At 57.5% G+C, this 24,855-nt stretch overlaps 2 protein-coding genes and 1 long non-coding RNA gene across 5 annotated transcripts; 1 reads left to right on the top strand and 2 right to left on the bottom strand.

Moving 5' to 3' along the window:
- Nucleotides 1–784: 784 nt before the first annotated feature.
- FHIP2B (FHF complex subunit HOOK interacting protein 2B) lies at nucleotides 785–13,748 on the top strand. Of its 2 annotated transcripts, none has more exons than XM_074982009.1 (17): nucleotides 785–930; nucleotides 1,731–1,809; nucleotides 5,203–5,372; nucleotides 7,484–7,588; nucleotides 7,983–8,105; nucleotides 9,222–9,479; nucleotides 9,588–9,784; nucleotides 10,805–10,910; nucleotides 11,226–11,302; nucleotides 11,782–11,971; nucleotides 12,335–12,480; nucleotides 12,547–12,672; nucleotides 12,771–12,861; nucleotides 12,930–13,073; nucleotides 13,183–13,323; nucleotides 13,400–13,500; nucleotides 13,610–13,748. In XM_074982009.1, the coding sequence occupies exons 1-17, from the start codon at nucleotides 886–888 to the stop codon at nucleotides 13,725–13,727; spliced, it is 2,217 nt and encodes a 738-aa protein (XP_074838110.1). In that variant the 5' UTR covers nucleotides 785–885; the 3' UTR covers nucleotides 13,728–13,748. The 2 variants fall into 2 exon arrangements, with proteins under 2 accessions (XP_074838110.1, XP_074838109.1); XM_074982008.1 differs by having other exon boundaries at nucleotides 12,753–12,861.
- Nucleotides 6,563–7,488, bottom strand: LOC142004390 (uncharacterized). Its single transcript, XR_012642993.1, has 2 exons — nucleotides 7,354–7,488; nucleotides 6,563–6,671 (listed from the first exon to the last, which is right to left on the bottom strand). It is a non-coding gene; the product is annotated as an uncharacterized LOC142004390 (long non-coding RNA).
- Nucleotides 13,749–14,355: 607 nt separating the features above from the next.
- Nucleotides 14,356–24,845, bottom strand: NUDT18 (nudix hydrolase 18). Of its 2 annotated transcripts, none has more exons than XM_074982010.1 (5): nucleotides 24,807–24,845; nucleotides 22,633–22,799; nucleotides 16,064–16,277; nucleotides 14,898–15,508; nucleotides 14,356–14,491 (listed from the first exon to the last, which is right to left on the bottom strand). In XM_074982010.1, the coding sequence occupies exons 2-4, from the start codon at nucleotides 22,795–22,797 to the stop codon at nucleotides 14,916–14,918; spliced, it is 972 nt and encodes a 323-aa protein (XP_074838111.1). In that variant the 5' UTR covers nucleotides 22,798–22,799; nucleotides 24,807–24,845; the 3' UTR covers nucleotides 14,356–14,491; nucleotides 14,898–14,915. The 2 variants fall into 2 exon arrangements, with proteins under 2 accessions (XP_074838111.1, XP_074838112.1); XM_074982011.1 differs by having other exon boundaries at nucleotides 24,803–24,837.
- Between the last annotated feature and the right edge of the window lie 10 nt (nucleotides 24,846–24,855).

Below are 24,855 nucleotides of genomic sequence, written 5' to 3'. Positions count from 1 at the left end.
CCCCTGGCCCCAGCACCCCACACCCTCTGCCCCAGCTCCCCCATAGCCTGCTGTCCCCTGGCCCCAGCACCCCACACCCCTCTGCCCCCAACTCCCCCCTATCCTGCTGTCCTCTGCCCCAGCTCCCCCACAGCCTGCTGTCCCCTGCCCCCAGCACCCCACACCTCTCTGCCTCAGCTGCCCCATATCCTGCTGTCCCCTGCCCCCAGCACCCCACACCCCTCTGCCCCAGCTCCCCCATAGCCTGCTGTCCCCTGGCCCCAGCACCCCACACCCTCTGCCCCAGCTCCCCCATAGCCTGCTGTCCCCTGCCCCCAGCACCACACACCCTCTGCCCCAGCTCCCCCATAGCCTGCTGTCCCCTGGCCCCAGCACCCCACACCCCTGTGCCCCCAACTCCCCCCTATTCTGCTGTCCTCTGCTCCAGCTCCCCCGTAGCCTGCTGTCCCCTGCCCCCCGCGCCCCCTACCCCTCTGCCTCAGCTCCCCCATAGCCTGCTGTCCCCTGCCCCCACCTCTGCACACCCCTCTGCCTCAGCTCCCCCATAGCCTGCTGTCTCCTGCCCCCCGCGCCCCCTACCCCTCTGCCCCAGCTCCCCCATAGCCTGCTGTCCCCTGCCCCCACCTCTGCACACCCCTCTGCCTCAGCTCCCCCATAGCCTGCTGTCCCCTGCCCCCCGCGCCCCACACCCGCTAGGCTCCGCCCCCAAGCCCCGCCCCTTCCGCACACCACTCTGACCCCGCCCCGCCGCAGCTGGCCCCGGGAGGGGAGCGCCCCGCCCCGCCCCGCCTCCTCTCCCGTCGGTCCCGCACCGCCCGCTGGGCCCAGGCCGGGCTTCCGCCGCCTGCTCGGGCCGGGACCCCCGCGCGGGGCTGCGCCGGCGCCATGCTCAGCCGCCTGGGCGCCCTGCTGCAGCTGGCGGTGGAGCCGGTGAGCCGGGCGGGGCGTGCTGCGACCTGGGGCAGTACGAGCCCCCTGGCTGGGGTTGGGGGACTAGGATGGGGGAACCCCTGGCTGGGGTTGGGGGGGCGCTCAGGGGCAGTTCCCTGGCTGGGGCTCGAGGGTAGGGGGGGCCCCGGGTCTGGGGCTCAGGGGGGAGCCCCCTGGCCGGGGCTCGGGGGTGGGGGGAGCCCCCGGGTGGGGTTGGGCAGAGCCCAGGGGGAGTCTGGGGCTTGGGAGGAAGCCCTAGCCTGGGTTGGGGGCTCTCAAGATTGAGTCCTCTTTGGGGTCAGGAGTTATGGGGAGTCTAGAGAATTGGGGCTGGGGGCTGCCTCTGAGGACTCGGGTATTTGTGGGGCAGACACGGAGGATGGATGCCCCCCCAGGTGTCAGTGGGGCAGTGAGATGGGCCAAGGCCTGGGCTGGGTCCCCTGGGGTGTGAGGAGATGGGGTCCATAGGGGACTAGAACTGGAGGAGGGCATCTTAGAGGGCCAGGGCACCTAGGATGGGCCCCAGAGTGCTAATGCGGGCTTGGGGAGGGAGCATCACCCACGCTTTGGGACAGAGAGTTGTCCTTGGAGATATGGGGTGGGAGTCAGAAGTGGGGGACCAATTCATACTGCTCCTCAGCCCCCCATGCCTGTGGGATGGGGATTCCTAGGTAACTGGATGGCAGTGGGGTCAGAAGGAGGAGGGACCCTCCTGTGAGCAGGGCCTGTGGGTGAATATGAACAGTGCCCTTCCTAAAGGCTCTAGAGCTCTACTAATGCCCCCACTCTCTTCTCCGCAGCAAGAGCCCAGCATTGACTTGCTAGAGGCCTTCACCGAGCACTGGAAAGGGCTCACTCATTACTACATAGAGACCACAGGTAGGTGATGGGCAAGGCTGGGAGTTGGGACTCCTGGGCTCGTGTCTCAGGTCTGGGTGGGAGAATCACCTCACATTAGGGTGGGGAGTTTGCAGGCTGGGACTCTTGGGTTGTCTTCTCAGCTCTGCCAGTGGATGCCCTGAGTTGCTTGGGAGAAACTGGCTAGCTGTCAGATGGAGAGGATGAGACGCACCAGTAAGGAGTTGTGTGTTCATTGGTGTTCATTCGTTACCACGTACAAAATGCTTTGACAGCGCGGGCACAAAATTAAACCAAAATGTTATTGTCACCAGCATCCTCTCTTCTTGGGGTTGGTGTGGGACAGTCTCATGAGTCATAGCAACAGGCTTGCTGAAGTGCCCATGAAAACCCTGCTGGGGGAAGTGTCTGCAACAATTGTGATGTTTAGCCAGTGTTGTGTGTATGTGGCACGTGGGCATTGCTTCTTCCCTCCATGTGGGTGGGGGAGCCACGTCCTTGGGAATTTGTAGATATTCCAGGCCAGAGCCTTATAATAATCAGTCTCTTGTGCAGAGAGGCTCTCTCAAAAGTGTAAGAACGGCTGGGCTGCTCCTGCACTAAATGCTATAGCCCAAATTTCTTATGCTCAGTGCTAAATTAGGTCTGATTCACATGGAGAGTGTGTGCTAGGTGGGAGTTCTTAAACTGGTAATCCTAGGCTGGTACTGGTATAAAGGGACAGAGAGAAAGCCATGCTAGTCTACATACTAGCAAAACAAAGAAATAGTCCAGGAGCACTTTATTTTGTTAGTCTTTAAAGTGCTCCGAGACTGCGTTTTTGTTTTGGTAGTGTAAAGTGCTTACCCTGCAATAGTTTAGTCCCGACTGGTGGAACTGCATCCACACTAGAGGGAGCTGTACACTTTAGAGGCCCAATTATTCTGGTACAGTTGTGGTGTGCTGAGAAGGCCTGAGGCCCCAAACTTTATTTAAATACCTAACCATGGATATATGAGTTTATCTTGAGACTTCCAGGTATGAGAAATGATCTTTGCTCTCGGCTACGCCAGCGTTGTTCTATTATAACATTGCCGCTTAGTGTCGCTATAGTTAAGGTTCCATTTATAAAGCAGCCTCAGCATTGCTGGGGGTGCTGTAGAGATAAAAACCAAAGTGAGGATTACAGCTTGGAAGACAAAGGGGGCGGGGGATAGTGAGGATCTATATTTTAAAGACACCTCTGGAAAACATAGATCTGGGATGCAATGAAGCGTTGGATTTATACCTATTAATGTTTCCCAAAACTAAAACTGGGTCCAAAAAAAAATATCTCAGACTGAGAACCATGTTAATTTTTAAAAATTTGCTTTTGATAATTTTTTCTGGGGTGTATCAGTCCCAGAAAAGAAACCACTGATATATTTCTCTGGTACAAGGAGGGGAAGGTTTTATGTTCACCAATGGTTCTCAGTCCTGCTGGAAAAGTATAACAAGTGGCGTTCTGCAGGGGTCTGTGTTAGGACCGGTTCTGTTCAATATCTTCATCAATGATTTAGATATTGGCACAGAAAGTACGCTTATTAAGTGTGCAGATGATACCAAGCTGGGAGGGGTTGCAACTGCTTTGGAGGATAGGCTCATAATTCAAAATGGTCTGGATAAATTGGAGAAATGGTCTGAGGTAAACAGGATGAAGTTTAATAAGGACAAATGCAAAGTGCTCCACTTGGGAAGGAACAATCAGTTTCACACATACAGAATGGGGAGAGACTGTCTAGGAATGACTACAGCAGAGAGGGATCTAGTGGTTATCGTGGACCACAAGCTAAATATGAGTCGACAGTGTGATGCTGTTGCAAAAAAAGCAAACATGATTCTGGGATGCATTAACAGGTGTGTTGTGAACAAGACACAACAAGTCATTCTTCCACTCTTCTCTGCGCTGGTTAGACCTCAGCTGGAGTATTGTGTCCAGTTCTGGGCACTACAGTTCAAGAAAGATGTGGAGAAATTAGAGAGGGTCCAGAAAAGAGCAACAAGAAAGATTAAAGGTCTAGAGAATGTGACCTATGAAGAAAGGCTGAAAGAATTGGGCTTGTTTAGCTTGGAAAAGAGAAGATTGAGGGGGGACATGATGATGGTTTTCAGGTGCCTAAAGGGGTGTCTTAAGGAGGGAGAAAACTTGTTCTTTTTGGCCTCTGAGGATAGAACAAGAGGCAATGGACTTAAACTGCAGCAAGGGAGGTTTAGGTTGGACATTAGGAAAAGGTTCTTAACTGTCAGGGTGGTCAAACACTGGAATAAATTGCCTAGGGAGGTTATGGAATCTCCATCGCTGGCAATATTTAAGAACAGGTTAGATAAATGTCTATCAGGGATGGTCTAGATGGTGCTTGGTCCTGCCATGAGGGCAGGGGCTGGACACAATGACCTCTTGAGGTCCCTTCCAGTCCTATCATTCTATGATTCCGTGATTCATTTTGGAGTCTTTCATTGTTTCTTAGAATATAGAGGAAGTCTTCCTACAAGGTCACTCCATGGTATGGAGCCGTGACCTGATGCCTGTGGTAGGAATTAGGGATGTTATTTGGAAGCATATCGGTAAGCAGCAGGCTTTCGGCTTAACTGGCTCTTGCCACTTAACTCTGCTGGCAGTCAGCCATTTTAGATCAAAGCAGCTGGACCAGTTGACTGGGTGGTGGGATCCTGCAGGTGGAGTGGGACCATGGTTGTTGTGGGACCTCCAGTTCATGATGGAGCCCATGACAGGATCCGGCAGCTGCAGTGGGGCTGGGCAGCGGGACCTAAGTTAAAACATTTAACTGGTTAACCTTGTAAACATCCCTAGTAGTAATTCTAAATGAAGTGTCGGTTTTCCCTGTTTCCCTTTTTTTTTTTCCCTTAGTGTTTGTTTCATTCAGGTCTTGGTTAGTGTGAGGCCCCTGGCTGTGCTACCCCAGACTGGTCTGCTCAGTCCTCATGAAATATGTCCCTAATCCTGCCAGTTGATCTGCTTGGGCGTATCCCTGGGCTAAGGAAGCTCCCTTGAGTTCATAGACCCAGTACCAAACGAGTTCCACAACCCAGAGGTGTTGGTTTCCTGCTGAGACAGAACACTCAGGTCCTGGGCACTTGTGGATTTGACAATCCCATGCTGATTTTACAAGTGTAAGAGCTAAATTGCCTTGTGGATAATTACATTCGGATTACTTCCCCTTACAACTGGGTATCCTTGCTGTCCCAAACTATGATAGCATCACTGTGCCAGCCCCAGGATGTGCTGTGCGTGATTAAGAGCTGCCATGTTCCATCTCAGAGTTATGGTGAAAATGCTTTGGGTTAAAAGGGCTTGTTTAAGTTTGGAAGCCTTATGCTTGTTTTTACCAACCATGTAGTGTGTTCTGAGTGGAATTTATGTATCCTTCTCTTTAGATGAAAACACCCCAGTTAAGGAGACTGACATCCCCTGGCGCCTGAAACAGATGCTGGACATTCTGGTGTATGAGGAGAAGCAACATCCCGCAGGGGAGACGGGGCCTTGTTTGGAATATCTGCTGCAGCACAAAATCTTGGAGACCCTCAGCACTCTGGGGAAGGCAGAGGTGCGTATGCTGCGGTACTCCCCCAGTCAGCCACACACAAGACCAAGACCAAGACCAACACCACTCATTGTGCTAGTGGGAACTGCATTTTGAGCTGATGTTAGTGACTCCAAAGTCTGGCTTGTTCACAGCAAAGAAGTTGTGTCATTTTAAGGAACTGACCCCAAGGTACAATTTTCCAAAGCATATGATTGACTGAGGAGTCTGAAGTCCCAATTTCAGAAGCCACTTAGGCTTTGTCTAGATAAGGATTTGGAAGGTGTAGGCAACTTATTAGGCACATTGCCTTGTGTTCACAATACCGTTCATACATGCCTTCCAAAGTCTAGTGTAGCCAACACCTTAGGAGCCTAAAGCCCATTGGCGTTCAGTGAGAGCAAGGCCAGAGCTATACCAAAAAACTGGGTTGACCCAGCAACATCAGTCGGGTATGTGAAAAATCCACAGCTGTGAGTGATGTAGGTAAGCCGACCTAACCCCTGGAGCGGACAGCGCTAGGCTGAGGGAAGAGTACTTCTGTAGCTCCTGCCTCTCAGGGAGGTGGATTAACAACAGGAATGAGAGAACCCCTTTAATTGCTGTAGTCCATGGCCATCCTGAAGCGCTACTTTGGCTCAGCTGCAGCGTTTCTAGTGAAGGTATAAGCTAAGACGTGGTCTACATTGAAAACTCAGGTCAGCCTGGCTACGTTGCTAAGGGATGTGAAAAAAAATCTCATCTCTCAGAGATGGGTAAGTTCGGCTGGTGGAGAATTTTTCTCATCACCTAGCTTAAGGGGGTGGATTTACTGCAAAACCATTTCTGTCACTGCAGCATGTCAACAGTATGGTGGCATAGCTGCAGCTCTTGGAGTGTGGAGACACCACTAGGCTCCTAAGCACCCAACCCGCTTTTGGAAATTAGCCTTGGGCTCCTACATCACCTAGGTAATTTGAAATTGTTTCCCATGTGCTACGCCCCTTGCTGATGTGAGTAGTCCAGTTGACTCCAGTGCAAGTATTTATATGAATGAGGGTTGCAGGGATTAACCCTTTGATTTGCAGGGAAGAAGTGGTTTTAAAAGGACTCTGTCAGAGTAAATATGCAAAGCTAAAAATTAAAACCACACCTGCCTGTCTCAGTAATTTAGTGACTTGCTATATTGTCCTAGAAATGGTATTTCTTTTTCAAACACAAAAACAAGGAAACAGTAACTGGAAATTAGTCTTTATTGTATGTTTATGAAAGTGTGTTGCATTCAGCGCTCTCTACCTTTACAGTAATTCATCCTTGTTGGTTTTTCCATTTCATGTCATGGGCCTTATGAATAACATGGAAAAAAGAAAGTAATTGATTATTTTCACCACAGGGCAGCTGAGAAGCTTGATTTATTAAAGTGAAGTTCATGAAGCAAATATAAATACCTAGCGAGAGTACTAATGAATGTTTACTTGTGAAGGTCACTGAGAGGTTTAACGGAGACACTAGATGGGCAAAGCACTACTTATCTGTGCTGTTATGGTATTCATATGGTGGGAGTGTGATAGAACTCTGGACAATTTCACTACCCTTCCTAGTCGCTTTTACAATGTTCAGATGGTTGTTTTTCCAGTGCTGTGGGGAAATATTTACTTCCTAAACCAAACCCGTTTTCACTTACATTTGGGTTGTGCAAACATTTGTATTCATACTGTGTTTGGGGAAACCTATTTGTAAACAAAACCTGGGACTTTGTTTTAATGTTATGGCAGAGCCTTCCTGTTAATGGTCCCACAGTTCAGCTGGTCTCCAGTTTGTATCTTGCAGGCTTTCGCAGTGCAGCCTTACTAGCTTGTCTGGAGGAGCTCAAAGCAACATTCTGAATCTGTTCTCTGAAAGCTTTGACTCCCGCTCTTCCTGGAGTTTCTCTGCCTATGTGACTATAATACCCTTGTGATGCTGTAGCTTTCTGCACTAGCTCTGTGGCATCAGGCGCATGTTGCTAGACGCTTGCAGTGCTTACCTCCACCATGTCGCACGCATCGGCTACCAGTGGCAGAAGAATTGGCTCAGACGCTTCGTATGGTGCTGCCAGTGGCACTCAAGGTGAATAGTGCTTTGCTGACAGTTTGCTTCTCTCTCTCTGCTCTCAGTACCCTCCAGGCATGAGGCAGCAGGTGTTCCTCTTCTTCAGCCGAGTCCTGGGACAGCTGCAGCATCCGCTCTTGCACTACCTGAATGTGCACAGACCTGTCCAGGTGAGTGCTGCATCTGCTGTCCCCTTGGCTTGTCCGAGCCACAGGAAGCACAAAGTGCACTGCTGCTGGCAGTAGCTGTACTCTGCTTACTGAGCAGCACTGGGCATCCCATCTGGTGTGGTGCGCACCAGGGTAGAGTGGATGTAAAGTGACCGTTCTGATAGCTGGTTGAGTCACCACACAGGGCAATGAGGAATACTTCGTTTTAATGTTACTTCGCCATGCTGGGGGGCTACTGCCTGCTCTATCGGTGTCCGTGTGACTGCCCTGGAGTCTCTAGCCGGGGGGAAGAGGGCCTGTCTCCACTGACAGCAAGCCCCTTTCAGCACTGTTTCAGCTCAGTCCTACCACCCTGAATCACTGTGAAGGCTGACTGCCCTGTGCCTGTCCATAGAAGCTGCTTCAGCTCGGCAGCAATGCGCTGAGCTCAGTGACGGAGAAGGAAGAGGTGCAGTTTGCTGCTGTTCTGTGCATGAAGATCAAGCAGGACCCTGCATTGCTCACATACATTCTGGAGGTAAGGAGCCCTCGTGGGCCCATGCTTGCTGTCACTTCCTCACAGCAGGGAACTAGGCATGGCTGGGGGCAGTCTGCAAGGCTGTGATTGCAGTTCTCTGTGTAATGGGATTTCCACATTGCAGCAAGCTCTCAGCTCTCACCTGCATCTACCATAGACATTGTCTCAGTGCTGCATGCCCTGGGGTGACCTTGTGTGCCCCCGCAGCTGAACTCTTGCTCGCTTCTTTAAATTAGGCACGTATCTAACCCAGAGCTGGTGGGACCTGGGTAACTCTCATCTGACAGCTGGATGGGAGGCAGGACTGGGTGAAGTGAGTTCGGTCAATCTCAGTTTGCTTCCCAGTGAACTGGTGGTCCTGCAATGAAAATGGCCAGGGTGGTCGGAACTAGTGTTCTCTGTAACCCAGCACTTGGGTAGCCAGGAAGGAGAGATTCTGGTGCTGCCCAGCTGATTAGAAGGGCGCCTACAGCTGGCAGCGTGTGTCTGTTGCTGGTACATATATACACACACCTTGGTGCCCAGAAAAAAATGAATGAGGGATGCCTGTTTGGCACTAAGTGACCCCATGTCGGTAGTCTTGTAAAGTGCCCATGAGTCTGGGATGCTCAGCGGTCCCTTCCTGGGGGCTGGGGCGTGCCTGTCTCCCAGGCAGGCAGGCTGAGGGGCACGGGAGGCTTGCTTTGCCACTGCTGTGCTTGTTCTGACATGGAGATGTGTCGTTCTCCAGCGTTACTGGTTGGGAACTGTTGAGCAGAGGACTAGGAACCTGGGCTCTCATTTTAGCAGCTCCTGCTGTGACCCTAGACCCATCTCTTCACCGAGCTGAGCTCCCCTATGTACGAAATGGGGTAACATTTGCTTCCCTGCAGCACCTTGGGGAGTTATGAGGGTTAATGGTTTGAAATCCTCAGTGGAAGTGTGCTGGGTGGTTGTACTATCTGCTTAGCTGCTTGCTTCTGGGTGTTCTGCCATATGTTCAGGTACACATTACACTCACCTAGCTTTCTGGATAGTCGGTCTGCCCCTTAGCACAGGTGTCTGGGCTCAGCTCCCTGGTGGATGCCCTGTGGCTGTGACGTGAACTGCTCTCTGGCCTCTCTCTCTGTCCTCAAGGGCAAGAATCTTCTGACAGGGAAGAAGCCTTCCCGTCAGCGCGGCTGCCCCCAAGGAGAAGCAGGCAGCATCCAGGGAGACAGCCTAGCTGCTAACGGAGCCCTGACTGCATCTCCTGAGCAGGACAGAGAGAGCCCCCAGGGCCGTGCAGCCTGTGCTGTCGTGGCAGGAAAGCCGAAGCATTCCGACTCCAGCTCCTCCCCTGTGAAAAGTGAAAACCATCTGATCACGTTCTTAATCAACTTGTGCAAGAGTCAGGTACTGACCCAGAGTGGGGCCTGGTCCTGCCTGTCAGTGGGATGGAGCAGGCTAGGGGAATAAACAGGTGCAGTGCTGCTGGTAACTTGTCTCTCTCTCTGCTGGCAGAAGAGCAAGGTTGCACTGAAAGCTCAGGAGAACATGCTGCTTCTCCTCAGTGTGGCCCAGCCGGCAGCTGCCACGTACCTGGTACAGAACAGTGCCCTGGCCTGTCTGGTGACTGACCACCTGTGTGACTTGTACAACGCCATCCGTACCTCAGCTGACCCTGCAGATATCCTCTCCCTGGAGACAACCAGCTGGAGGTAGGGAGAGCCCGGGGAAAATCTGTTCCCGGCCTCACTGCAGGGAAAGACCCAACCTGCTGTCACTCCCCAGCTTCTACCTGGAAGTAGCAGGCCCAGAGAAGCCAAGTGAGAGCTGTCCTCCAGGGCGTACTCCCCAGCTCTCCTGGGAAGGAACACCTCCCAGGCCTGGCTATGCAGTGAGGTGGTGGTACCATCTCCAAGGGGGGGTGATGGGAGGGCTGAAGCTGGGACTAGGTAAGTCTCTGGCTGGTGTCATTAGGATTCAGTGCTGTGCTGCCCTGACAGGTCTGCTACTCGATCAGTGAGGGTAACATTTCGGCTGTGCTCAGTCGTGTGCACTGTGTTGACTTGCACAGGTGGTCAATGCACCCTCACAACCCTAGAATCAGATAAGCATCGAAGGGCCTGGCCTATGGTCAAATGAAGTTCAGTGCTAGTTGTCAGTAGACTCTACTGAACCACTGCCCATACATACACCCTGCAATGGCCTGACTTGGGAGATCCCCCCACTGCCTTTGAGGCCAGCCAAAGACACCCCCTTACGTACAGGTACAAGCAAGTTAGACATCACTCTTATCAGGATGCCATCCTCTGACGTCACGTAGATCCACCTGTCTCTACTCTTCATGCAGTAATTTTAGACCTTTCCCTGAAGCTGGCTTGGTAGCTGTGGGAAGTGTGGGTACCAAGCTCCTCCTCAATGTGCTTCCAACTCCCCACCAGCAGCAATGACTGTGTCACAGCTGCTACCTAGTTCCAGGGACTGTTCTGTGCCTCGTACCCATTTGTGTTTTACATCACCAGCCTTGTTAGTGCCAAGGTTGGTGAGCAGCGCCTGCCTGCTGCTTAGTCTTGGCCCGTCAGCTAGGCCGAGCTGATCTGTCAGGTCTTTAGTGTTGTTTACAGGATGGGGCCAAGACAAGACTGGCAGCTGGCCCTCCAGAGAGGGGGTGTTTTTGCCTCCCATGTACCATAGGCCTTGGAGTTGACTCTTGGTGTCCTTTGATCTCCTGGCAGGTTGCAGAACAGTGCTGCTGATGTGCCTTTCCCAGGGAAGGGGAGCCTGGATGCTTTTTTCCGCTGGTTAGATTATTGTAATCACCTCATCAGAGAGGCCCAACCGGTAAGAAACAAGTGATTCCTCCCCTTCCCTTTGATCAGGGCTATGTAGAATCTTCCTGAGGGTACATCAGCCCACCTCAACATGGACCTGGTTTTACAATGGGCCACACTCCCTAAGTCAGTCAGTACAAATTACAGTTTTGTACAGGGTCACTTGTTTCCAGAGCCTGCGTGCGTGTGCGCGCGCAAGCAGCACACATCAGCCCAGGCGAAGGAACAGCATAGTTTCCAGTCTGTCATGCAGAAAGGAACTAGGGGCATGTTGGGATGGGCAGGGAGCTAGCCCCTCGTTACTGACTCTGTCTGTGACCCTCAGGTGCTTGCAGATGCTCTAACAGAGGCTATTGGTGAAAAGCTTTTTCAGGGGATTCTGCAGCCACAGCTCTTGCAAATGTGAGTACCCATGTCATGCAGGCTGTTCACCAGCTGCCTGTCTAAACTGGGGGTGGGGGCATTAGTTGGTGCCTCAATTTACCCAGCTGTAGAATGGAGTTAATGTTGCATTTGGATGACCCTTGGAGGGCAGATAAAGGAACATTCCAAGGCATGGGGTATAAAAAAAGAAGAATCAAATCTCCCCCTGGCAGGGATTGCTTCTGCAGGATGTGGCTGGCATTCAAATCGTGTCTTTTCTTATCCATCCTAAGATACCATAGTGCTGAGGCCAGGTGTCACTTCTAGCCTTCTCCTGCAGTGCCTTTGCCCTTCCAGGTCTTTGTTCCAAACTCATTACACCTGAATGTCCAAGTCTAACCCCTGGTTTCTGTTCCCCTGCCCATCAGAGGGGACAGTGCTACCACTCCGAGACACACTGTAAGTATCTGCATGGAAAGCAGCAGTAATGTTTGTCTTTCTCCTGTATTCTTTGGCAGGTCTGAACTTGGCCTCCTCACCTCTACTGCAATGCTGACAGCCATGGTGAGGCAGATCAGTGCTCCTGCACTGCTCCAGGAGCTGGTCATGTTCCTGCTGGGCACAGACAGGCAGCCAGAAACTGATGCTCCCCAGCAGCACCTTCTGTGCTCACAGTTGATAAAGCATTGCAACCACCTGTCTGATGAGGTGAGGCACAGGCTGCATGCAAAGCTGCCATTTGCAGCCTCCTGGCTTGGCTCTTGCCAACTGAACTCTGAGAATTGCAAGTGGGGAGATATGTCCTGCCCTAGTTCCAGGCCATTAGAGAGAGAGACCAAATGTAAATTCCCCACCTAGTTTCATTCTGATACAGGATTGCTGGCTCACTCTGTGCTGCATGGAGAGAGCCCTGCAGAACTGGTGAAGCCAGTAACTTTCTACACCATTTGAGCCATCTTGAAGGTGCTCACCAAGCAGAGATCTTGGTTTTTTAAGGTCTCATCTTTAGCATTCACCCCCAGCTGAGTGCAGGGAAAGACTGGTGATTGACCCACAGTTCCATCTCTGTAGATCAGCCTGGCTACCTTGAGGCTGTTTGAGGAGCTGCTCCGGAAACCCCATGAGCACATTGTGTACAGCCTGGTGCTGAGAAACCTGGAGGAGCGGAGCTACATCCTGCACAGCACCCCTGAGCAGGAGCATTATGAAGACAATCTGTAAGTAGGTGCCAGGCAGAGCGGGGTGGGCCCTGCATGATGTAACTCCTGTTCCTGGCTTTGCAGGGAGCTGGAGGAAGATCCCTATTTCACAGATGGATTTCCAGACAGTGGCTTCCAGGCATCTAAAAAGACACCATCCTCCCTGTGGGGGCCTGCCAACAAGACAGAAGTGAATGACATTGTTCTGAGGTAGGGCTTTTCCAAGACTAATTTTTCTGGTATGGGGTTCTCAGATCAGCCAACAGGCATCAAGTCCCAGCTGCTGGTAGCTTCTCTCTTTCTTTCAGTTTCCTGGGCCTAGTTCCTGATGAGGCCAAAACCTCGTCCTGCCTGGAAGAGGCTGGGTATGACAGCTATGTGCATGATGCTGTACGGCTGGTAAGTGTATTCTTGATCTATCTGCTCTGAATTGCTGGAGGGCACTTTTCATCTTCCATGCCCCTCAGTTTCAGGAGTGCTGTGCTAATGTATCCTCATGGAGCTGGCCTCAGGCCCCCAGACCTGTGGCAACCCGTGATCCCCAAGCAGCATTTTATGAGGGCCACTTCCTGAAGGTGCTGTTTGACCGGCTGACACAGATCCTGGATCAGGTGGGTGAAAACGGCAGCCTAGTTCTGAGTCTGGCAGTTGTGCTTCCATAAGGAAATCCCAGACCCACTCGGGTCCTGTGCAGTAGCTGCTCTTTTCTCTGTTGGGCAGCCCTATGGACTGAACCTCCAGGTGACGTCAGTGCTGTCCCGCCTGGCCCTCTTCCCACACCCGCATCTCCATGAATACCTCCTGGACCCATACCTGAACCTAGCTCCTGGCTGCAGGACACTCTTCTCTGTACTCATCCGGGTAGGTTATGCTGTGACTGGGGGGGCAGCAGCACTTCTCTGAAACAGGGAGCTGATTCTCCTCACCTCTTCCCTAGGTGATTGGAGATCTGATGCAGAGAATCCAGCGGGTGTCCCAGTTCCCAGCTAAGCTGCTGCTGGTTCGGAGACAGTTAATGGGGCTGGCCTCTGAAGAGCAGTAAGTGCTTGTGCTCACCAAGCACATGTTGTTGGTCTGCACTTTTATTATGGAATGTAGCTGGATTAGAAAGTGAGCATCCTCAGCTTGTGCTTTGCTCCCCTTGCAGGACTGACCACCTGACCCTCTTCCAAGGAGTGGTGGTGCTGGAGGAGTTTTGCAAGGAATTGGCAGCCATTGCCTTTGTGAAATTCCCACCTCTGGCCCTTCGTGACCCTGTGTCTTGATGCTTCCCTTGTGAGGGGAAAAGAGGACTCAGTGCTGATGGTTTGCATGAACTCTTTGGGGGCTGGAGAGCCCAGCCCAAAGTGCAATGTTAAAGAGAGCACCTGCATGGCCCCCCAGTAAGTCCACATTGGGCCTGATCCAGCACAGGAGATTTGAGCCTGCTCTCTACTGGTAACAGCGGCTTGAGAGCAAAGCAGAGTTCTTCCTTATGAAAAGAATCTTTATTTGTTGCAATAATGATGGGGGGCTTTTCTCAGCTGCGTACACAGCAGTGGGCACAAAGGTGAGGGCTGCATGAATCTACATGGTACAAGTAACAAATCCATCAGCTCTCCCCTCAAGTGTATTATGGTCCTTCAGTAAAAATGGTTCCTGGCCTGACTTAAGCAGCAGTCCCCACAGCCTTCTGCCACTAGCACAATCTTTCAAGTGAATTCCAAAAACATGTTGATCTGTGATTTCCTTTAATGGAAACCAAGAGACCTGTGGAGTGAAATATGCAAGCTGCCCATTACTGTGCTTCCGCGACAGTTCAGGCTCCATGGAGGAGGTCATAGTAGATGCACATGGGTGGGACTCATGCAGCTGCTCAAAGCTGGGAATTGAGTGTAGGAAGCCTGTGCCTAACTCATCCTCTGCCATGAAAGGGAAGAGCTCCAGCTGCTGGCACTTCAGGTCAAGTCCTAAAAAGCTGCCCTCCACTCACCCTTTGGCACCAGGTAGGGAAACAGGCTTCAGGGCAGAGCAAGTCCCAAAGAGAGGTCTGTGTGGGAAAAGAGCAATATTTAAGCACCAGGCCCTAGGGCACCTCCTGGTAATAATGCCCCCTTGTGGAGTGTTTGTTACACACAGAGAACAATGGAATTCCCTCTGCAGGGGACTACCAGCCTGCCACACCCAAAGGAAGGAGGAACTTTACTGAAGGCCCCAGGGGCAGAATCTCAATACTTTGGTCTGTTTCCCCTTACCTACAGCCACTGAAATCCTACTGTTTTTCTGTTAAGCAAAACACGTTGGGCGCTGTGCCCTAGAACTGCTCCTAGCCAGAGCTTTGGCTGCATTGCTCTACAGAGGGGCCTCCCCCAAAGAACAAAAAAGGGGGGAGATGAGCACACTGGGGAACAGTCCCAGTCCCCACTTGACTGATGGGTAAGCAAAGCCATGCAAACCTGTTTAGGTGCCCCAAGTCAGTAGCTGTGAATTGGAACAACAGAGGAGGAGCTGAGCCGCTGAAGCGTTCGGCTTCGCAAGGTGCTCTCCTCGATCTTCCACCAGCGGAAGCTTCCCTCGCACAGCTCGGGCGGCGTCTGCTGGGCAGCAGGGCCAGCCTGCGTCACCGACAGCAGCAGATTGAAGCAAACACCGTCACACTTCCCCGCGTTCTTGCCCAAGTGCTGCACCCCCAGCAGCCCCTGGACCTGCACAGTCACCTGGGGGAACAAGCAGTGTTCCTTCACCAGCTGGGAGGCTGCTGCCTGCAGGCTGCCCTGCTTTGCACATGCACACACTGGCAAGTGCAGGGCCCCCACCGCACTCAGCAGCACCCACAAGTCACCAGTCCCATTGGTGAACGTGGCCAGGAGCCTCTGGCAGATCAGGGCACAGGGCACCTCCTCCGGCAAGGTCACTGGGTGGGACGGACTGGCTCGGTATTGCACTGCAAGATCCATGAGGGGCAGGATATCCCAGGCTCGCAGAGGAAGGGCAGGAGACTCTCTGTCCCACCACCTGGCTTGGAGGGATTCAGCATCTGCATCCTGGGGCATCTTCAAGGTCCCACCTAGGCAGAAAAAACAGACAGCCCCTGGCACTCTAGACAGCAGTGCCCAGGCTTGAGGGGGATGGTACATTTCTGCACATCACAGCAGGAGGGAGGACAGAGTGGGGCTCCTCAGCAACTCCAAAAGGAGGGACTGTTGAGGGAAGGAATGAGGGTTTGAGGCTGTACAATACCCTTGATTTTTCCCTCTGGCATTGCTCAGAGAGCAACACCAAGGCCAGAGCTGGGAGCCCGGGACATGGCCCCACCCAGTGCTTTGGAAAGGCTGGAGCAGAGGCTCTGGCTGGCAAGAAGGACACTACCACAGCTCCTGGCAGCTATTCCACCTACCTGACTTGCAGTCCCTAGCCCCCTCCTGCAGCAGAAGCTATGGGGCACCCAACACAAAGTGCCAGGTGAAGTAGGAGGAGCCTTGTGGGTACCTTTTCCTTTCCACTCAGAGCTGGACCCAGCCCCCACAGACACTCCTTGGAACCTAGGAGAGCTACTCTGCCTCTCACAACCCCAACACAGGCCCCAGGGGGAGGTTGGGGGGGAGAAGATACAGGGAAGCACCAGTTGGATGAGCGAGGAAGACAAAGCGAATCCAGACAGGGCCTCTGTCCTCCACTGCCAGCAGCGTGAGGGGCTCGCACTCCAGTCCTGTCTCCTCCTTCACCTCCCTCTTCATGGCCTCCACAATGGTCTCGTTGGGCTCCATCCTTCCGGCAGGTAGGTACCATGTGCCGTGGCACTCCTGCTTGGCCTCCTGCATCATCAGAACCTCATTCTGGGAGAGAGGAAGACACCCTCCAGTCACATGGCAGGGACCAGTTCTGCTCTGCTCTGCTCTGCCTCAGTCCCAGCTCCACCAAAACTTGGGCCTCTGCACAACTGTTCCTACAGGCCAATTCACCAGTCCAGTTTTCGTGGCCATCACTTTCCATTGCAATCTATCAGGTGTCCTCCCAAAAACAAAGTCAGTCAGGAACCAGCTGGGCCATTCACTACTGTGCCTGTCTGGGTTTAGAGTGGGCCAAGCAACAGTGGCGCACAGGAAAGGGCAGAGTGCCCTCAAGGACATGCCAGGCACAGCCCAGCAGCTTTGGGGAAAGATAAGGCATGTTTTGGCCTGGGTTTATGAATGGGGTCCTTAAGGACAACAAAAACAGGTTTTTACAGACACCCCAGCATTTGCCATGGTAATGGGTGTTCCTGAGGGCCTATTGGCCATCTTCACGTAGACCAGTCCGGCATATCAAGCCTGACCTTACCATGGCAAAGCTGTAACTGTTCTCACCCACGAGTATTTCCAATTGAGGAAAACTTACCTCCAGATCAGCAGCACTGCTATGGGCACCCACATGGCCCCACAGCAACGACATCTTTGAGGAATTCTTCCAGAGTGTCTTTGCAACCCACCATCACGCTCAGCCTTGACTATGCCCCATGACAAATACAGTTCAAATCACTCTGGCCCCATCAACACCACCCTCTGACTGTTACACACACCTCCACGTGTCTCCAGCTTCCATCCAGCTCACACCACATGATCCATCATTTACAGTCAAGCCATTAGATGCAACTGTATCTGCTCTGATCATACTGACAGAGACCAAAAACTACACAACCTCTACCAAGCATTCGTAAAACTAATTACCCACTAAGAGAAGGGAAAGGGAAAAAAAAGATTGACAGGGTCAAACAAATGACCAGCTACATCACTATAGGCCTCAGAAGGTCAACAACAGGACACTACTTAGCACCTGTAGCCTCCAGTTCAAACCCCTGCAGTGCATCATTACAACCTATTCTACATCAGGATACTGCAGGCCTGCCCACTCCTATAGATAAGCTAAGAGTTGTCACAGGCTACACCACAGTAACACTAATCCTGAAACTTTTCCTTGCAACAAACCCCACAGCCAACTTTGTCCATGTATTGGTTGTGGGGATACCATCACTGGACCTAACCCTGTTCATTCTCAGGAACCTCAATTAATATTGCATATGTCATTATGTGCCAGCAATGCCCCTCCCCAATGTACATCAGACAACCACTTTGGCAAAGAATGAATCAACACAGAGCAGCCATGACAAATCTCAATCCACTTAACCCAGTCACTAAGCATTTCAACAGTAGGGCCATTCTGTTGAGAATATGCGTCCTACAACAAAAGAGACTTAAAATAGATTACACTGGGAGCTTTGAATATGAACCCTAGTTCACAAATTTGATACATTAGGACTTAGTTTATACCAAGACAGCAATTAATTACAAACATGAAAGTAAGGAAGGCATTCCTTGTAGGTATCTCCCGCATGACGCTAACATCCTCCTCCATGAGTTTATATATTTGATTTGTCAATTTTTTGGACCTCTGTACTGCAAATGCTATTGATCAGAAGAACTGGGTCTGTCCCACCGAAGCTCATCATATAACATCATTTAGTCAGTCTTAAACAGCAGTCACGTAGTGGTCGAGTTGCGGTGGAATACAGACTAACACTCTGTTGAATAGCAAGTTTGATTATGAAAAACATGACTAACTTTGAACTCAACTGGTAGAAACAATCACTTTCTTTCCTTATCTTGTCTTGAACAACTAAAAACAAAGTGTGAGAGCTTATTCCTAGGATGCAAGGGGGAACCCAGTTCCAAGACTGAAATTGGTAAAGTTTAAAGGATGGGAAACAAGAACAAAATTATTTCCATTTACTATGATCACAAGAGGCATTTGGATTAACATATTCCCTGTTTAGTAAAGGAAACCCTCCAGTTGCAATGAATTACATTCCAACTGAACAAGGAACACAAAAATGAGCTCTACCAACTACAACAGAGAACAGCAGCAGAGCCAGCCACAGGACTGGGGGTCACCCCACGCCCGAGCCAGGGGACCACACAGCTGACAAAGTAGACAGAACTAGCCACAGGGCAGGGGTCCCCAGTCTGGCAGCCCTCACAACTGCCAATATAAGGAAAACCAACCACAAGACAGCGCGTAGCCTCATCCCCCAGCTGGGGACCCCGCGGCTGGCATGGCTGGCCACCAACCGCGGGGCTGAGGGTTGCCCCCAGCCAAGGACCCCGCGGCTGGTTCTCCTCCTCCTCCTGCCAGTCGCCCCGCCCGCCGGCCGGGGACCCCCGCGGCTGGCACCGCCGGCCACCATCCGCGGGGCTGCAGGTCGCCCCGCCCCCCAGCCAGGGACCCCGCGGCTGGCACCGCCGGCCACCATCCGCAGGGCTGCAGGTCGCCCCGCCCCCCGGCCGGGGACCCCACGGCTGGCACCGCCGCCCACCAACCGCAGGGCTGCGGGTCGCCCCGCCCCCCGGCCGGGGACCCCGCGGCTGGCAGAAGAAAGAGAACCAGCCGCGAGGCTGCGGGTCGCCCCGCCCCCCGGCCGAGGACCCCACGGCTGGCAGAAGAAGGAGAACCAGCCGCGGGGCTGCGGGTCGCCCCGCCCCCCGACCGGGGACCCTGCGGCTGGCACGGCCGGCCACAAACCACGGGGCTGCGGGTCGCCCCACCCCGCGGCTGGCAGGAGAAGGAGAACCAGCCGCGGGGCTGCGGGTCGCCCCGCCCCCCAGCCGGGGACCCCGCGGCTGGCACCGCCGACCACCAACCGCAGGGCTGCGGGTCGCCCCGCCCCCCGGCCGGGGACCCCGCGACTGGCAGGAGAAGGAGAACCAGCCGCGGGGCTGCGGGTCGCCCCGCCCCCCGGCCGGGGACCCCGCGGCTGGCAGGAGGAGAACCAGCCGCGAGGCTGCGGGTCGCCCCGCCCCCCGACCGGGGACCCTGCGGCTGGCACCGCCGGCCACCAACCACGGGGCTGCGGGTCGCCCCACCCCCCAGCCGGGGACCCCGCAGCTGGCAGGAGGAGGAGAACCAGCCGCAGGGCTGCGGGTCGCCCCGCCCCCCAGCCGGGGACCCCGCGGCTGGCACCGCCAACCACCAACCGCAGGGCTGCGGGTCGCCCCGCCCCCCGGCCGGGGACCCCGCGGCTGGCAGGGGAAGGAGAACCAGCCGCAGGGCTGCGGGTCGCCCCGCCCCCCGGCCGGGGACCCCGCGGCTGGCACGGCCGGCCACCAACCACGGGGCTGCGGGTCGCCCCGCCCCCCGGCCGGGGACCCCGCGGCTGGCACCGCCGGCCACCAACCGCGGGGCTGCGGGTTGCCCCGCCCCCCGGCCGGGGACCCCACGGCTGGCACCGCCAGCCACCAACCACGGGGCTGCGGGTTGCCCCGCCCCCCGGCCGGGGACCCCGCGGCTGGCAAGAGGAGAAGAACCAGCCGCGAGGCTGCGGGTCGCCCCGCCCCCCGGCCGGGAACCCCGCGGCTGGCAGGAGGAGGAGAACCAGCCGCAAGGCTGCGGGTCGCCCCGCCCCCCGGCCGGGGACCCTCCTGCTGGCACAGCCGGCCACAAACCACGGGGCTGCGGGTTGCCCCGCCCCCCGGCCGGGGACCCCGCGGCTGGCAGGAGGAGGAGAACCAGCCGCGGGGCTGCGGGTCGCCCCGCCCCCCAGCCGGGGACCCCGCGGCTGGCACCGCCGGCCACCAAAGGCGGGGCTGCGGGTCACCCCGCCCCCCGGCTGGGGACCCCGCGGCTGGCACTGCCGGCCACCAACCACGGGGCTGCGGGTCGCCCCGCCCCCCGGCCGGGGACCCCGCGGCTGGCACCGCTGGCCACCAACCGCAGGGCTGCGGGTCGCCCCGCCCCCCGGCCGGGGACCCCGCGGCTGGCAGGAGGAGGAGAACCAGCCGCGAGGCTGCGGGTCGCCCCGCCCCCCAGCCGGGGACCCCGCGGCTGGCACCGCCGGCCACCAACCACGGGGCTGCGGGTCGCCCCGCCCCCCGGCCGGGGACCCTGCGGCTGGCACGGCCAGCCACCAACCGCAGGGCTGCGGGTCGCCCCGCCCCCCGACCGGGGAACCCTGCGGCTGGCACGGCCGGCCACAAACCACAGGGCTGCGGGTCGCCCCACCCCGCGGCCGGGGACCCCGCGGCTGGCAGGAGGAGGAGAACCAGCCGCGGGGCTGCGGGTCGCCCCGCCCCCCGGCCGGGGACCCCGCGGCTGGCACCGCCGGCCACCAACCGCGGGGCTGCGGGTCGCCCCGCCCCCCGGCCGGGGACCCCGCTGCTGGCACCGCCGGCCACCAACCGCGGGGCTGCGGGTCGCCCCGCCCCCCGGCCGGGGACCCCGCGGCTGGCACTGCAGGCCACCAACCGCGGGGCTGCGGGTCGCCCCGCCCCCCGGCCGGGGACCCCGCGGCTGGCACCGCCGGCCACCAACCGCGGGGCTGCGGGTCGCCCCGCCCCCCGGCCGGGGACCCCGCGGCTGGCAGGAGGAGGAGAACCAGCCGCGAGGCTGCGGGTCGCCCCGCCCCCCGACCGGGGACCCTGCGGCTGGCACGGCCGGCCACAAACCACGGGGCTGCGGGTCGCCCCACCCTGCGGCCGGGGACCCCGCGGCTGGCAGGAGGAGGAGAACCAGCCGCGGGGCTGCGGGTCGCCCCGCCCCCCAGCCGGGGACCCCGCGGCTGGCAGGAGGAGGAGAACCAGCCGCGGGGCTGCGGGTCGCCCCGCCCCCCAGCCGGGGACCCCGCGGCTGGCAGGAGGAGGAGAACCAGCCGCGGGGCTGCGGGTCGCCCCGCCCCCCGGCCGGGGACCCCGCGGCTGGCAGGAGGAGGAGAACCAGCCGCGGGGCTGCGGGTCGCCCCGCCCCCCAGCCGGGGACCCCGCGGCTGGCAGGAGGAGGAGAACCAGCCGCGGGGCTGCGGGTCGCCCCGCCCCCCGGCTGGGGACCCCGCGGCTGGCAGGAGGAGGAGAACCAGCCGCGGGGCTGCGGGTCGCCCCGCCCCCCAGCCGGGGACCCCGCGGCTGGCAGGAGGAGGAGAACCAGCCGCGGGGCTGCGGGTCGCCCCGCCCCCCGGCTGGGGACCCCGCGGCTGGCAGGAGGAGGAGAACCAGCCGCGGGGCTGCGGGTCGCCCCGCCCCCCGGCCGGGGACCCCGCGGCTGGCAGGAGGAGGAGAACCAGCCGCGGGGCTGCGGGTCGCCCCGCCCCCCGGCCGGGGACCCCGCGGCTGGCACTGCAGGCCACCAACCGCGGGGCTGCGGGTCGCCCCGCCCCCCGGCCGGGGACCCCGCGGCTGGCACTGCCGGCCACCAACCGCGGGGCTGCGGGTCGCCCCGCCCCCCGGCCGGGGACCCCGCGGCTGGCAGGAGGAGGAGAACCAGCCGCGGGGCTGCGGGTCGCCCCGCCCCCCGGCCGGGGACCCCGCGGCTGGCAGGAGGAGGAGAACCAGCCGCGGGGCTGCGGGTCGCCCCGCCCCCCGGCCGGGGACCCCGCGGCTGGCACTGCAGGCCACCAACCGCGGGGCTGCGGGTCGCCCCGCCCCCCGGCCGGGGACCCCGCGGCTGGCAGGAGGAGGAGAACCAGCCGCGAGGCTGCGGGTCGCCCCGCCCCCCAGCCGGGGACCCCGCAGCTGGCACCGCCGGCCACCAACCGCGGGGCTGCGGGTCGCCCCGCCCGTGGCTGGCACCGCCGACCACCAACCGCAGGGCTGCGGGTCGCCCCGCCCCCCGGCCGGGGACCCCGCGGCTGGCAGGAGGAGGAGAAACAGCCGCGGAGCTGCGGGTCGCCCCGCCCCCCGGCCGGGGACCCCACGGCTGGCACAGCCAGCCACCAACCGCGGGGCTGCGGGTCGCCCCGCCCCCCGGCCGGGGACCCCGCGGCTGGCAGAAGGAGGAGAACCAGCCGCAGGGCTGCGGGTCGCCCCGCCCCAGGACCCAGCCCCTGGCAAAATGAGGAGAACCAGCCACAGGGCTGCGTGTCGCCCCGCCCCACTGCCGGCCACCAACTATGGGCCTGTGGTTGCCCCACCAGCCAGGGCCCCCATGGCTGGCACTGCCAGCCCCCACCCACAGGGCTGCAGGTTGTCCTGGCTGGGACCCTACAGGTGGCACAATGAGGAGAACCAGCCCTGGGGCTGCGGGTTGCCCCATCCCTCCAGGGTTTCCTCTGCTGGCTCTGTAGTCTGCTTATGCTCACTGCGCCATGAGTGCAAGCCCTGGTGAGGGGTACTAAAGGAAAATGCCCAGCAATCACTCACACTGCCCGCCACCACCCAGGGGTTTTGTCACCTGGTCGTTAATTAGGATGGCCACAACGATGTAGCAGGCAGTCCTCCGCACTCTGACAGGTTGGGCAGGCACAGGGGCATAGTCGTATCTCTCCTGCACCTCCCAGCCTCTGCCGCTCAGCACTGCGTCCAGCTCTTCTGCCAGAGACCGAGGCAAGGTGGCCATACCTGCCAAACCCCAAGCCCCACAGTAGGTCATACCTCCAAGAGGGGAGTACCAGAGGGCTGGTGACCTAAGTGCCCCAGAAAGATGGCTGGAGAAGTATAAAGGGCAGGATGCATGGGGGCAGGGGCAGTAGCATGAGAGCTCCCCAAGGGCAGCTCTCTCCCCCCCGACTCCCCTGTTCAACACCCTCAGAGCAACAAGTCCTGGGGCACCTTATAGACTAACATTGTGGTACTTAAGCTTGTGTGGTCAAAAACATGCTTCATCAGATGCGGGAGTGGGGTGGTTTCAGAGGCATATTTAGAGAGGAGGCCTAGACAAACCCACGGCCAGAGCTGACAAGATTGGTTTAGGCAGGGTGGAAAGGGCCCATTATCAGTAGGCTACATCAAGAAAGGAGAAGAGTCAGAGGGGCTGTGGCCCAGTCAGATTGTAATGGGGAGGTGTAAACATCCAGCACAGAGAAGCTGCTTTTGTAAGGTGGCCAGCCACTCCCAGTCTCTGTTTAATCCCTGATTGATGGAGTCAAAATTGCAAATGAAATGCAGCTCGGAGATCTCTCTCTCTCTCTATTTTATTTTAGGAATTTTTTGGTTGTAGGACTGCTGCTTTTAAAGTTACAAGCAGCAGTCCTACAACAAAAAAGTTTCAAAAATAAAATGGAGAGAGAGAGAGAGATCTCCGAGCTGCATTTCATTTGCAATTTTGACTCCATCAATCAGGGATTAAACAGAGACTGGGAGTGGCTGGCCACCTTACAAAAGCAGCTTCTCTGTGCTGGATGTTTACACCTCCCCATTACAATCTGACAATGGGCCACAGCCCCTCTGACTCTTCTCCTTTCTTGATGTATCCTACTGATAATGGGCCCTTTCCACCCTGACTACATAGATCTCAGCTCTGACCCTCCCTTTTACTGGGATTCTCCTCTTTAAATTCTCCTCTGCCCCTCCCCCCATGCATCTGATGGGGTGGGTCCCAAGAAAGCTTCGTCTACAAGGTACCAGATGACTTCTTGTTGCTCTCGAAGACACAGATGAGCACCGCTACCTCTGATACTTGACACCCAGGAAAGGTGGGCTACTAGGGGACAGATAGCAGCAGTGATGTTAAAATGCAAATGCTCCAGCACCCTGTATACAGCTGGGCTGGGGGGAGGGAATGATGAACCGTTTGTCACCAAAATACCCTCACCCCCTGGGTTGACACCACTCTTGAAGGTGCGCAAAGAAGAGCCCCTAAGAGCCAGGGGATCAGAGCGGGGCAGGGGGCACCCGAGAACGGGGACATGGTGGGAGAAAGAAGGCTCAGATATCCCCGGGGCTGAAGGAGCACATGGGGACCTGGGACTCAGGGGGGACCCAGCACCTAGGGAGGACGCTGGGGGGGGCAGCAGCTGGGGGACGGGGATCCACAGGATGGAGAAACACGGCAGCTCGAAAGTGGGGGGCAGGGCCCCAGGGGCCGGGAGGGGGCAGAGCTGGGGGGGGGCGGGGCCCCAGGGGCCGGGAGGGGGCAGAGCTGGGGGGGGGGCGGGGCAGGGCCCCAGGGGCCGGGAGGGGGCAGAGCTGGGGGGGGGCGGGGCAGGGCCCCAGGGGCCGGGAGGGGGCAGAGCTGGGGGGGGCGGGGCCCCAGGGGCCGGGAGGGGGCAGAGCTGGGAGCGGCGGGGCCCCAGGGGCCGGGAGGGGGCAGAGCTGGGGGGGGGCGGGGCCCCAGGGGCCGGGAGGGGGCAGAGCTGGGGGGGGCGGGGCCCCAGGGGCCGGGAGGGGGCAGAGCTGGGGGGGGGCGGGGCGGGGCCCCAGGGGCCGGGAGGGGGCAGAGCTGGGGGGGGGGCGGGGCCCCAGGGGCCGGGAGGGGGCAGAGCTGGGGGGGGGGCGGGGCGGGGCCCCAGGGGCCGGGAGGGGGCAGAGCTGGGAGCGGCGGGGCCCCAGGGGCCGGGAGTGGGGGGGGGAGTCGGGAGCTGGGGGGGGAGGGTGGCGGGGCCCCAGGGGAGCCGGTCAGTTACCTACAGCCCAACTCCCAGGTGCCCGGCGGCCTCGACTCCGTTCTCCTTCCCCC

The sequence above is a fragment of the Carettochelys insculpta genome, chromosome 31 (genome assembly GCF_033958435.1).
Source record: "Carettochelys insculpta isolate YL-2023 chromosome 31, ASM3395843v1, whole genome shotgun sequence".
NCBI lineage: Eukaryota > Metazoa > Chordata > Testudines > Carettochelyidae > Carettochelys > Carettochelys insculpta.
This window is presented reverse-complemented; position numbering and strand designations above follow the sequence as displayed.

What these genes read in the sequence shown, in the direction of transcription:
- FHIP2B (XM_074982008.1), top strand. Translation starts at nt 886, where the DNA reads ATGCTCAGCCGCCTGGGCGCCCTGCTGCAGCTGGCGGTGGAGCCG. An exon ending in TGCAGCTGGCGGTGGAGCCG is followed by an intron (nt 931 to 1,730) that starts GTGAGCCGGGCG and finishes TCTTCTCCGCAG; the next exon opens with CAAGAGCCCAGCATTGACTT. An exon ending in GGGCTGGCCTCTGAAGAGCA is followed by an intron (nt 13,501 to 13,609) that starts GTAAGTGCTTGT and finishes CTCCCCTTGCAG; the next exon opens with GACTGACCACCTGACCCTCT.
- NUDT18 (XM_074982010.1), bottom strand. Translation starts at nt 22,797, where the DNA reads ATGGCCACCTTGCCTCGGTCTCTGGCAGAAGAGCTGGACGCAGTGCTG. An exon ending in CCATCCTAATTAACGACCAG is followed by an intron (nt 16,278 to 22,632) that starts GTGACAAAACCC and finishes CCTCTCTCCCAG; the next exon opens with AATGAGGTTCTGATGATGCA. An exon ending in CTTCCTCGCTCATCCAACTG is followed by an intron (nt 15,509 to 16,063) that starts GTGCTTCCCTGT and finishes TTTTCTGCCTAG; the next exon opens with GTGGGACCTTGAAGATGCCC.